Source organism: Fonticula alba, assembly GCF_000388065.1.
Source record: "Fonticula alba strain ATCC 38817 unplaced genomic scaffold supercont2.2, whole genome shotgun sequence".
NCBI lineage: Eukaryota > Rotosphaerida > Fonticulaceae > Fonticula > Fonticula alba.
This window is the reverse complement of record NW_009242972.1, coordinates 444861-456177: the sequence shown is the minus strand read 5'-3', so window position 1 is coordinate 456177 and position 11317 is coordinate 444861. Positions and strand designations below refer to the sequence as shown.

Here is an 11317-nt window from a genome sequence, read left to right as displayed (position 1 = left end):
CCCCCCCCCTCCTCCTCCTTCATGGTGCCTGTTTCCCTCCCGTCTGTTGCCGTCCTCCTGACAACTGAGCGTCGCTCTCTTTGCTCCCCATTCGCCACCTGGCAACTCAGCGTGCCACACTATGACGTGGAGACGGCCGTAGATGTGTTGGCTGGCTCGGGGCATCCCACGTTCCCGGCTTTCGTGCGGGTACGCTTCATCTCCCTCTTTTGGCCTCCGGGCATCCATCACCATCGGCCCGGCGGTGTTTGCTCCTCCTTGCATTTGCTCCCCCTCCCTCCCTCCCTCTCTCTCTCTCTTCCCTTCGTTTTCCCCCCTCGCTACTTGGAAAACCCCCCAACAAGCATATGTCCCTCCGACTGACCCGCAAATTGTCGCAGGAAAACTTCGTCGGCTCCCCATCGGTGCTGGCCCCCTCCCTGGGATCGAATGTCCTGCTTCCGATCATGTCAGTTCCCACTTTCCAGGAGGACTTGGCCCAGTCCCTAACACGGGAACGCTTGCTACTGGTGAATGCCACAGTGACGGTGGTTCTCCGCCGGCGCCTGGCCGAGTCCATCCTCCCACCGGGGCTGCAATTTGTCAGCATGCGCCGTGGATCGGCCACCTTCGAAGCACCAGGCCTCTTCCGGATGAAGCTCAGCCTGGACCCTGTCCATTCATCCCTGCCGTGGCGCATCGATCGGCTGTGGTTCACCATGGATGTCGAGGCCGCGGCCGACGGCCGATCCGCGACCGCCAAACGCAAGACCCCCGGCCAGTCGGGCTCGCGTGATGGGCTCTCTGCCGGTGCCGGGGCCAGCACCACCGGCAGCGTAGGCCACACCGCATCGGGTGCCACGACCAAGGGCACCAAGGCATTCCCTCCCGCACGGCAAGGTTCGTTCGTGCTCCCTCCCGGTGGCCTCATCTCCTCCTGGCTTCGCTGCTGATCCCCCTTTCCAGTGCATTTGCTCCCCCCGAATCAGTGCCAAAACCTGGCCAAGTACTTCACCGCGCGGATTCGCCTGCTGGGGAATAACCGCCTACCGTCGGAGGTTCCGATCCCGGAACTGAATGAGCTGAATTACGCGCATCTCATCGATGCATCGCTGTCGGTGACTCCGGCCCACTTCCGGGCTTCGATCGCCGTCATTTATCACGAGCTCAGTGCGTCGGCATTCCTTCCTCCCTCCTGTCTCTCGCTGCTCTCGGTCTGCCCTTTTCCTGTCCATTTGCTGCGTGGGCCGGCCGGTCCTTCTTTCTCACTGACACGTGGACCCGCTTCGGGTGGTTCACCGCCTAGCCCTGCTCTGCATGATCATGTACATCCGGATCCTGCGCTTCCAGGCATACGGCCTGGCTGCGCAAGGGTGGCGCATTGACCTGGACCTGGATGGGGACTCGGCCTTCCCCTCGGGGGACAGCGGCCCAGCCGGGCCCAAGCGAGCTCTGGAGCCGACGTCGGCCCGGGCCCTGGATGCCGGCCGGGCCGGACCGCTTGGCGGGTCATCGGTCAAGCGCCTTGGCATTCGCTATTGGGTGTGCGTGTGTCCTTCACCACCTTGGCTGGGCTCTGTCGCCTCCTCTGCTGGGGTTTTCCTGCCTCTCTCTCTCTCTCTCTCCCCTCCCTGTCTCTGTCTCTCCCTCTGTCGCACTGGCCACATCATCTTCGCCCCTTTAACCCTCCTCCCCTGCCTGTCTCAGTGAGCGCAAGGCTGGTGATGGCCTGCTGCCCATGCGAGGAAGTCACAGCGGGCAAGCCAGCGCGCGCGGAGCCTCCTGCCACCATACGCTCATCATTCGCATCGACCAGCCGAAGCCCCTCCAGCTTGCCCTTTCGACAGCCTATTGCCCCCCGGCGGGGGCTGCCAGCCCGAGCGATGGGACCCTCGCCGGGGCGGGCGCCTCGCCTCTGTCAATGGAAGTCCTTGGTACTTGAAGACTGCTTTGGATTGCTGATCACCGGCCTATTCCTCGCCTCGCCCCCTCTGTACGACTCACACACACACACACACGCGCGCGCGCGCGCGCGCACGCACACACTTGTCATCTCCCCCTCCTCCCTCCCCCTCCTCCCTCCCCCCTCCTCCCTCCTCTCGACAGATGTGGCTGCCCTGTCGAACCACAGCATCCGCTTGGTGCTGGAGCATGTCACACAGGCGCCGCCCGGCGACCGTGGCAACATGACTCCCGCGCCCGGGGCCAAGCCCCTGGCCGGGGTCACCTCCAGCAACGAGGTCGGGCCCGGCTGGACAACCGCCAGCGATGGTGATGAGGATGAAGGTGACGGTGAAGAGAACAGCGACGACGATGGTCTGAGCGACTGCAGCGATGACGGGGAAAGCGAGGCCGATCACGAGCGGGAGGGCGTGGCCCCCTTGCGCGGCGGTCCTCGCCACACATCGAATGCCGATTCCGCCGAGGCGGTGGAGCGTGTGCTGCGCGCAGCACGACGCCATGGACCCGGGGGACTTGGCGGTTCTGGTGTGGGACCCTCCGCCGGTGCCGGGCCTGCCTCTTTGTCTCGCGTGCGCACCCTCTCCGGGCCGGAGTTCGACCTGTCCCCGACCAATGGCCAGCTGAGCATGGAGCGTGTGTTGCGGCGCGTGGTTGGAGACCAGTGCGTCGGGCTGATCCATGCCCTGCGGCAAATGCTGATCAACCCGCTTGGTGGTCGGCTGCGTGAGCATGCCGGCCTGGCCTTTGATCGGAAGGATGTCATTGTTTGCGAGGATCGCGTGGCCTCCGGGCTTGCCGGCAACCAGGCTGCTGGCTCCCGCAGCGAGGCCAATGGCATGGAGGTGTCGGGTCCCGGCCGGCGGGTGTCGCTCCATGTGCATCTCTACGAGCACCGGACTCTGGACATCTCGGTGGAGCCGACCACCGGCCGTGTGACCCTGGTGCTGGCTGGCTCCGAGCGCCGGCGTCTCCTGCGCGATGTGGCCCAAGTCGAGGCGGCCCTCAATGGTGACAAGGTCCTGGCCACCGGAGCCGGCGCCAATGCCGGGGGCCTGGCTCCTGGACCGGCAGGCCCCGGACCCGAGTCGCAGGCGGCTGGCACATCCGGGCGGGCTGTCGCCGGTCCTGGAATCACCCCCCAAGGGCCGGGGGTGGTCCTGTCGAAGGTGCCCTTCTCGACGATGATGAGCCGCGCCGGACCAGAGCGCGATGCCTGGGCCAGTGCGGTGGTCGCCCAGCTGATGAGCCTCCGCCGGCGAACGCTGCGCGACTATGTGGATCACATTACCACCGAGCTGGGCCTTGAGAGTGTGGCGCATTTGCTGCCTCAGGTGGAGGTCCCGCTGCCGGAGGAATTGGACCCGGTGGGGGATCAGCTGTTCTTGCGCTTCCGCCGGTATCCGGAGTACTGGCTCGCGGTGCATCACATTGACCGGCCGACTGAGCGGGCCTTTCTGCTCCGGGTCATTGCCAATGGTCCGGGTGCTGGGGTGCTGCGCGTGCAGCAGACCGTCCAGCTGCTGGCCCAGGGATTGGTGGACCACTCGGCTGGCGAAGCCACCCATGCATCGGCCCCGGATCAGGCTCTTCGCCGGCGATTCTCCCTCTGGGCACGGGCGGCCTGCTGCCTGATTGGCCGGGATGCCCTGACGGCAGCCGCGGTCGCGCGCGGTGTGCGCTCCATTCCCCGGGCTCTGGCTGATTGGCTCGATGCCGGCCATGAGGGGATCTACGCGCGGGTAGGCCGGAGTCCCGGTCCTCCGGATGCCACTGGTGCGGTCACCGCCTCGCGAGCCCCGGTCGTGGCGACGACAGTCTCTTCGACCGTGGTCCCGAGCTTGCCGGCCGGGACCCTGCTTGCCGGGGTGAAGGATGGCCCCGAGCCGGGGCCCTCCACGCGCGAGACCTTCCACCTGTCGGAGCAAGACCACCACGCGGCCGGGGTCTTCCGCTTTCATGGGCTGCTTGGTCAGCTGGGCGACTTGGTGGGAGGGATGGCCCTGCTGTGCTACCCGCCGGAGGTGCGCGTCATGATCCAGCGCCTGGTCCGGCAGCAGTCGCCCGGCCGCGAGGCAGGCCACATCGAGGAGCTCCAGGACCGGGCCTCGGGGCTCATTGCCCAGGCCGGCCTGATTGGACCCCTGGAGGTGCATGTGCAGTCGACCGGCCGCGCGGGCGGCCTGGCCGGGTGTGGGCGAATCAGCCTCGTGGCCGGGGCGGCTTTGGTGCATCCACGCTTGTGGACCGACCAGTCGCGTCGGCAGTTGCAGCGGTTGCTTTCCACCGTCGTCGAGCCGCATGCCATCGCTCCCACATTGGTGACGGCCGGCTTTGAGCAGCCGTATCTGCGCTTCCCCCCTGTGGCGGTGGAGGATGCCGAGGGGCTGGTGGCCTTCTTCGAAGCATATCGGTCATCGCTCTGCATGGCGGCGCTTGTGTGTGGCCTGGCCCTGGCTGAGATGGATGTCGATGCCGTGGTGCCTGCATCATCTGACCTCAAGGTGGTGGCCGATCCGACCACCTCCGGGCCTGGGTTCCCCCGGTGGCTGCGCCGCCTGCCGGTGCTGACCGGCGGGCAGCTCTCCTTCCCGGATCAGTGGGACTGCGCCGAGGGGACCCCTCATGGACGGCGGGTCCGCCGTTCCTGGGCCGCTGTCCGCTTCGCCGGACCAGTCCTCTCGGTGAGCGTGCCCCGAGTCCGGGCTCCGCCAAGTCCGAGCCTCGATTCGGTGCCCCTGGTGGCCACGGTGCTGACTCTTGTGCCGGAAGTCACTGAAACCGAGGTGCGCTTCCGCCTGGCTGTCGCGCCGACCCTCGGGGAGGATGTCGGCGTACCAGGCAAGCGCCGGCTCGTGGATGGCTCTCCCTCGGCGGCCAAGCGTCCGCGTACGGTCGGAGACCCGGATCCGCTCCCGGGTTCCTCCTCCTCGTCCTCCTCAGATGGCCATTACCTGGACATGGTGCTTCCATTGCTGGAGCCAATTCTGGCCTTTTCGCGGAAGTCCCTTGCTGATGCCATGGCTTCGGGCGCGGCGAGTGGTGCCCTGGCCACCCCTTTGGCGAATGTCATCGAGGTATGTCCTCGAAACGACGGCTCCCCGCCGCAACATCTCTCGGATATCCCTTCCCTTCCTCTCCCCTGCTCCCGGGCACGGGAGAGGCAACCTCCTTTCGTATGTCCACATGCTCACTCGGTTACCCTCCCCCTCCCCCTCCCCCGCCCCCGCCCCCGCCCCCGCCGCCGCTCCCGGTGAAGATTGCTTGCACTGTTGAGCCTGTATATGCGGCCCTCGGCCGGCTGGAGCAGGCGGTGGCCTTCGCTCAGCTTGGTGACTCTTTGCAGGGAGGTCTTGTGCCGACATCGGCCGCGGGGTATGCCACGTGGGTGGGTGCGGCGACCGGGTCCGGCGCCTTTGCTCGGGTTTTGTCCTCGGCTCCGGCGCATCCATCCTTCCCTCTGCGAGCGCCGGGGGCTCTGAGCTTCGATCCGGCCACCGCGACGGTTCCCCCGCTGGCCGGGAGTCCTGGGGCCCGTGCCCTGCCGCTGGCTCATGCGGCGCTCGTCCTGCGGACCAGCGTCACGCATGGGATGTATTTCCGCTTCGAGGCCCGAGCCCCGTCGCCACTGCATGTGCGACTTTGGCTTGGCCCGCACATTCGCCTGGATTTGGACATCCTGGTTGAGGGGGGCTTTTACAATGGACCGCTTGGCTCGGCTGCAAGTGGGGAATTGCTGAACCGCCTGCGTCAGCCCGGGGCCCCGGCTTTGGATGCTCTTGGCGGCCGGGTGACCGTGCGCCTGCACGATGCCGTGGCCTCGGTCAGCCCGTCCATGCTCAATGCATTCGGGCCATCTGTGTGGGATCCGTACTTCGACTCGCAAGAGCTAAAGCCGGCGCTGGTGCTGGTCCAGGGTATCCCCGGTCAGTCGCCGGGGTCGCGCATGAACCGGCGCTTCATCTCGTCCAGCAAACAGCGGCAGCCCCTTCCGTCGTTCTTGTCCGGCGAGCGGATCAAGTCCGTCCTCCGGTCGACCACCACCGATGTCGGCCTTTTCCGGTCACTGCCGGGCCTGCGGACCATCCTGCAAACGCCCCGGCCATCGCCGAATGTGACACAAAACTCGATTCCCTACGGTACGCGCATGTCCCCCGGCGTGTCCACCACAAGGACCCATGCTTCCGGCATATGCACACGCTCCATGGGGGCTGCCTGGCCCTTCATTTCACTTCCCTCTCGCCGGGTCCCTCCTGCTCCGATCTTGACATGCCGCTATCCTTTCGCTGTCCCTCCCGCTGGGGCCGAAAAAAAAACCCACAACAGAGGACACTCTCAGTCACCAGGTTCTACAGCATCTGTCAGCTCCCCTGCAGATCCGCCTGCGACCGGATTTCATGGCTTCGGACTTGTCCACGTCCGATCCCCGACTGGCGGCCGGCGCCGTGAAGCATGGTGCCAATGCCGACTTGGAGATGGTCCCGGCCGAATACCTTCCACGGAACATCTTTTCACACTCCTCACCGCCGCCGTCCGCCGGTCGTGGTGACGGGGATTCCCTCTTCGACTTGCTGAAGAGGCTGCTTTCTTTCACAAACTGGGGCGTCCAGCGCTTCTACTCCCTCGAGGACATCTCCATCCTCCTGGATGGCGTGCGTTTTGACCGGTCAGGGTGAAGGGGGGGGGGGCTTTCCTGCCTGGATTGCGCCACTAACATCGACCATGTTCCCTTCTTCCTGCTGTGGCTCCACGATGCATTGTCTCCTGGTGATGGTGGGGCGGCGGCGGATGCTTTTGTTCCTTTCCAGACCAAGATGGACTTTAATTCCATCGATGGATCCGTTCGGCTGCGCGAGAGCCACGACCCGGAGAGGCCCCCGGGCGCGGGATCCGCCGTGACATCGGCCACCCTGGCATTGACCATCCCAAAGCCGGGGCAGGCCCAGCAAGAGCTGTTGCTGCACCACCCGCCGGGAGCCCGATTCCGCTTGCTGGCTCGGGTGCCGGATTCCGGCGGGGCATCAGCCACGGCCATCCCGGCCGGGGCACTGTTCAGTCCCTTCGACTCGTTGCCCTCTGGCGCGGCCTTCGTCATGGAGGACTATGGCATTCGCCTGACGTCCATCGAGCCGGGGGGGAACTTCGTGTCGAATAACATCGCGACGCTCATGCGGAGCCTAGCTCGCAAGGTTCGCGTGTGCCTTCTTTGTCTCTTTTTTTTTCCCCCCCGCTCGCCCACCTCCCCCCCCCTCTCCATTCCTCCCCCGAACAGCCGCTTGCTATGCGCCTGCTGACCATCCTTGTCTCTTGCTCCTCGGCCTCGGTGGCCACCACAGTCCGCCCAAGCAACCACTCCGCCCTCTCTGTACTCCTTGAGTGTGGCCCTCTCCCTGCCTGGGCACATTTTGAATGAGCTGCACTCGCTTCTCCTCTTGGAGGAAACATCGGCCAAGGTACGCTTGACAATCTGCTGACATGCTTCGCTTGGCCGTGTTTACGCGGACCTATGTCCGGCGGAGGCACCCCTCCTGGCCCTTCTTCCTCTGCCTTTCCCTCTTCCTCCCCGGGGCGTGGCAGGCATTCTCAGCTGACACTCTACTGTCAGTCGGACACTCCCAACGGCTTTGAGCTTCTCTTGTCGGTTCCCGATCTGTCGGCCTTCGGGGCCAACCGCACTCCCTTGGTGGCGGTGCAGAACATCCTTGCCCAGTTCCGGGAACGCCTCCAGTCCCGGCCGGCGGCATTCATGACGGCCGTCACCCAAACCTACGAGCGATACACCCAGCAACGCGTGCAGACCGGATTCCCGGCCGACCGGGCTGCTGCCTTTGGCGACAGCCAGGTTCCCAATCCCAACGAGGTGACCATGGCCTTCGACCGAAAGAGCCAAACGCTGAACTTGGTGGTACGTGCTCGGGCGGGGGGGGGGGGGGGGGGGTGCACACACATGCGCTTGGAACTTGGCGTGTTGCACCTTGCGCCCCTTGCTTGCCTTTCCATCTGCACTTCCTTGCTCTCCACGTGTTGACGCGCTTTGCCCCCTTTGCCCTCCCTGCTCCTGGGTGCCGACAGCTTTTCTTCTACCAGAAGGCTCCCAAGGGCAGCGGTGCTCCGCCAACCGACGGGTGCCTGGTGCCGCTTCAATGGAATTGTGTCGACAACAGCGTGCAGGTGTCCCTGGCCTGCAATTGCACACAGCCGGCCATGCCGCTGATGCCCCAGGAGCTGATCGCCTCCCTGGCGGCCAGGGTTCCGGAGCTGACGCCCCAGCAGATGGCCCATGAGTTGTTCGAGATGACCCATGAGTTCCGTCAGCAATACATCCAGGTGGCCATGCGGCAGGGCCCGCTCTGGCAGCAGGTGGAAACCGTGCAGGCGCATCTTCGCGCCCAGCGTGCCTCGAGCTCCTCCCAGCAGCCGGTTCGCTCGAGCCTGCTGGAAGTCGTCAATGCGCTAGTCCAATCGCCATTCCCAAAGCTGGCTCTTTTCCACGGCCAATTCCCTGCTCCTCCGGGAGGGGGCAGCAGTGGAGGGGCCCCGGCCGCCATGATCGGCTCGGCTCCGGGCGCTGCCATTGTGGCGGCTCCCGTGCCGCCGGCGCCTGTGTCTGCCACCCCGGCTCCGGCTGGCAAGTGAGCAGGCGACGGCGCGGCGCACCACAGGGAGACGGGCAACTAGAAGGGAGACCCTTCTCCCTCCACGCCCGGGGCATGTCCTGGTTCTCTCCTTGTTCTTTTTCCCTTCCATGTCAACCCTTGACAATGCATGATCCTCCGCGCGTATGCGCCACACACACACACGCACACACACACACACACACACGCCCGCGCACAGTCTCACGATTATTGGCGAGGGAGAGGGGGGGAAATCTTCCGGAGCGCCGGGCCCCGTGCTGGGTGATTTTCATCAAGATCCACCAGATTGACGATCGCCCATGTAATTGCGTTTTGAATTCATGTACGGTCTCATGTGACACGCACAATGCTGTTTCTGCCCGGGGTACCCTGAGACCCTGGGCGCCCCATAAGCACACATAATGCCAGGGGACTGTACCCCTACTCCCGAGAGGAGGGTTGAGAACATGCCTGCCCTCGGGCAATCGGCGTGCCGGGCGGACGGTCAAACGGCTGGGCGGCGGCCCTCGCTGTCGTGGGGAGGACAAGGCGGCGGGAGGGGAGAGGGGGGGGGAGGGGGGGGGGCAAGCGCCAGGGCATCGGAAGTTCTATGACTCGCAAGTGCAACTGCTGGTGGTACCTGCGAGAGGGGGTCAGACTCTCATTCTGATGAGTGTTGTGGTATTCACCCGGCGGAGGGGGGAGGGTGGGGCGCTTGAATTCGGAGACATCCGACCTGACTCTAGAACGTAGGTGGGTCGGAGCGCCGTGGACCTGGGGGGGGGGGGCGGGGCGCGGGAGCCGCCTGGTTGTCTTGGCTTTCGACCGGGATCCTCCATGCAGGCGGGAGAAGACGCGCGTGCAGGGCTCCGAGCGACGGGCATGAAATACCCTATGCCTGTCCTGGATGGGGCAGACCACGCGGGATGGGGGGCGGAGGGAGGGGAAGGGGGCCGGAGGGGCATGGGCACACAGGGCGGGCTATCCAGCAGAGTGATCTGGGTCCTCGTGTGTGTGTGTGTGTGTGTGTGTGTGTGTGCATGCGCTCCATGCATATGTGTATGTGTGAATGTGAGTGTGAAGGTACACACGCCTTTAAAAGGGCTCAGGGAGCCGCAAGGCTTGACTAGCATCTCGACTCTTTCGAACGCCGGAATAATTGCTGACCGCTCCACGCGTCGGGCCTGCCCGAGACCCATGGACCCAGGGCCCGAGCGGCCGACCTTTTTTGTGTGTGCAGGGGGGCGGGGGGACACCCTCGACCGGGATCCAGATCGACGGGAGTCCTCGCAGCCGAGAGGCCCTTGGCTGGGGTAAACGCGCCAAGAGTTCTGGTGGTCGGCTTCGCCGGTCCGTTTTACCCCGCTCTCTGCCTGGTTCTCTTGTTCTCTCCGCCTGGGCGCCCTGCGCCCCCAAAAGGCGCCGGGGAGGCGCCGGGGGAGCAAGTCAAGAGGGTCCGCTCTTGCGCGCCACAGCGCCGAGGAGAGAAAAGACGCGGCCGCGTCCGGGGGGGGCAATCGCATACCCTCGCATGCTGGAGCCCTGACTGCGACCGCATTGGCCTCTGAAGGGAGACGCTTCTGTTGGTCCAGCATGCTGCTGATGAAAATGCGGGAGCCCCCGGCCCGCGCGCGCGGGCGCGTGTGTACGCGCTTCCCTGCACCCCGAACCGGGGGGGGGGGGGGGTTGAAAATCCCTCAGTGATATCCCCCTTTTGAGAGAGGTCAAGGAATCCCTTTTTCGGCCACCGGGAGAGGTGCGTGCGATCGGGTGACCCCCCCCCCCCTCCCCCCTGCAGGCCTGGCCCGGCCCCACCCAGCCCGGCCCCCGATCGTTCTTCCCGCTCCTCCTCCGGGTGTCGATCAGCGCAACGGAACGTGCGCCGGCGTCCATAACCAGAAGGTGAAGGAGAGTTTAGGCGTGCGTTCGATGGTGGCCGATCGATCCAAGTCCACCCGCCCCCCCCCCCCCCCCGCCCCCACGGGCCGTGGCGAGAAGCGGCCGCCAGACTAAGGCCGATCAGCAACCCGGTGTTCGCTCTGCTCTCACACGCTGGCGTCCGATGCACGCGCGGTCGGACCGGCCGGCCCTCGCCCCTGCCAGGCTCACCGATCGCAGCGCGATCCGTGCAAAGGAAAAAACGAATCATGCACATCCGCTGGTTGACGCTGGGTGACCTCTCGGGCCGTAGGCGCACCAAACGGCGAAAAGGGGAACTGGGAGAAAGGGCTCGGGCGGGGCCAAGTTGATTTGACCGACGGCCCAAGTGGCGTATCAGGCTGCGCCTCCTTCCGGTGATCGACCGTCCCGCTCTTCACACGAGAGAGAAACAGGCAAAGCGCCGGGAGCGGCGAGAGACCAGGAGCAAGTCGACTGGGTGGGTGTCCTTCCCGACATTGGGCCCAGCGGCTTTTTTCGCGCCGCACCTCCCCCGCCCGGTGCATGGTCGCGCCTTTTTTCGGCTGCCTCCCTTGGGCCTCTCGCCATCGCCACCTGGAAGCACTCTCCCCCGTCGTCCCCCCCCCCCTCCCTCTGTCCCCCCATCTCTCGCACATCAACGCGGGATTGCCGCCAAGGACCGCACACACACGCGCGCCCTTTTGACTTCACTTCCCCCCCTCTCCCGATTCCCGCCCCATCGTCGCGCTCCACTCCGCTCTCCCATCACAGAGTAAGGGGGATCGCCTTCCCCTCGCCTCCGGTATGTCCGGCACTTCCTTCGGTCTTTCCTTGCCGCTGCTTTCTCACCCCGTCCATCTCTCCCC

General features: G+C 65.5%; 2 protein-coding genes across 2 annotated transcripts in view; both read left to right on the top strand.

The window, feature by feature from the left end:
- Positions 1-8737, top strand: part of H696_01124 (hypothetical protein) — a 9843-nt gene extending 1106 nt beyond the window's left edge. Inside the window, exons 4-15 of the mRNA XM_009495004.1 lie at positions 111-189; positions 381-879; positions 946-1149; positions 1286-1523; positions 1687-1913; positions 2086-5015; positions 5198-6077; positions 6265-6590; positions 6747-7127; positions 7275-7391; positions 7544-7843; positions 8011-8737. Of these exons, the coding sequence (XP_009493279.1) occupies positions 111-189; positions 381-879; positions 946-1149; positions 1286-1523; positions 1687-1913; positions 2086-5015; positions 5198-6077; positions 6265-6590; positions 6747-7127; positions 7275-7391; positions 7544-7843; positions 8011-8574 (6745 nt within the window). The 3' untranslated portion in view covers positions 8575-8737. The remainder of the gene's footprint in view (positions 1-110; positions 190-380; positions 880-945; positions 1150-1285; positions 1524-1686; positions 1914-2085; positions 5016-5197; positions 6078-6264; positions 6591-6746; positions 7128-7274; positions 7392-7543; positions 7844-8010) is intronic.
- A 2352-nt stretch (positions 8738-11089) lies between these two features.
- The window catches only part of H696_01123 (hypothetical protein), a 5016-nt gene continuing 4788 nt past the window's right edge, over positions 11090-11317 (top strand). Inside the window, exon 1 of the mRNA XM_009495003.1 lies at positions 11090-11253. The gene's annotated coding sequence lies outside the window, so the exon portion shown is untranslated. The remainder of the gene's footprint in view (positions 11254-11317) is intronic.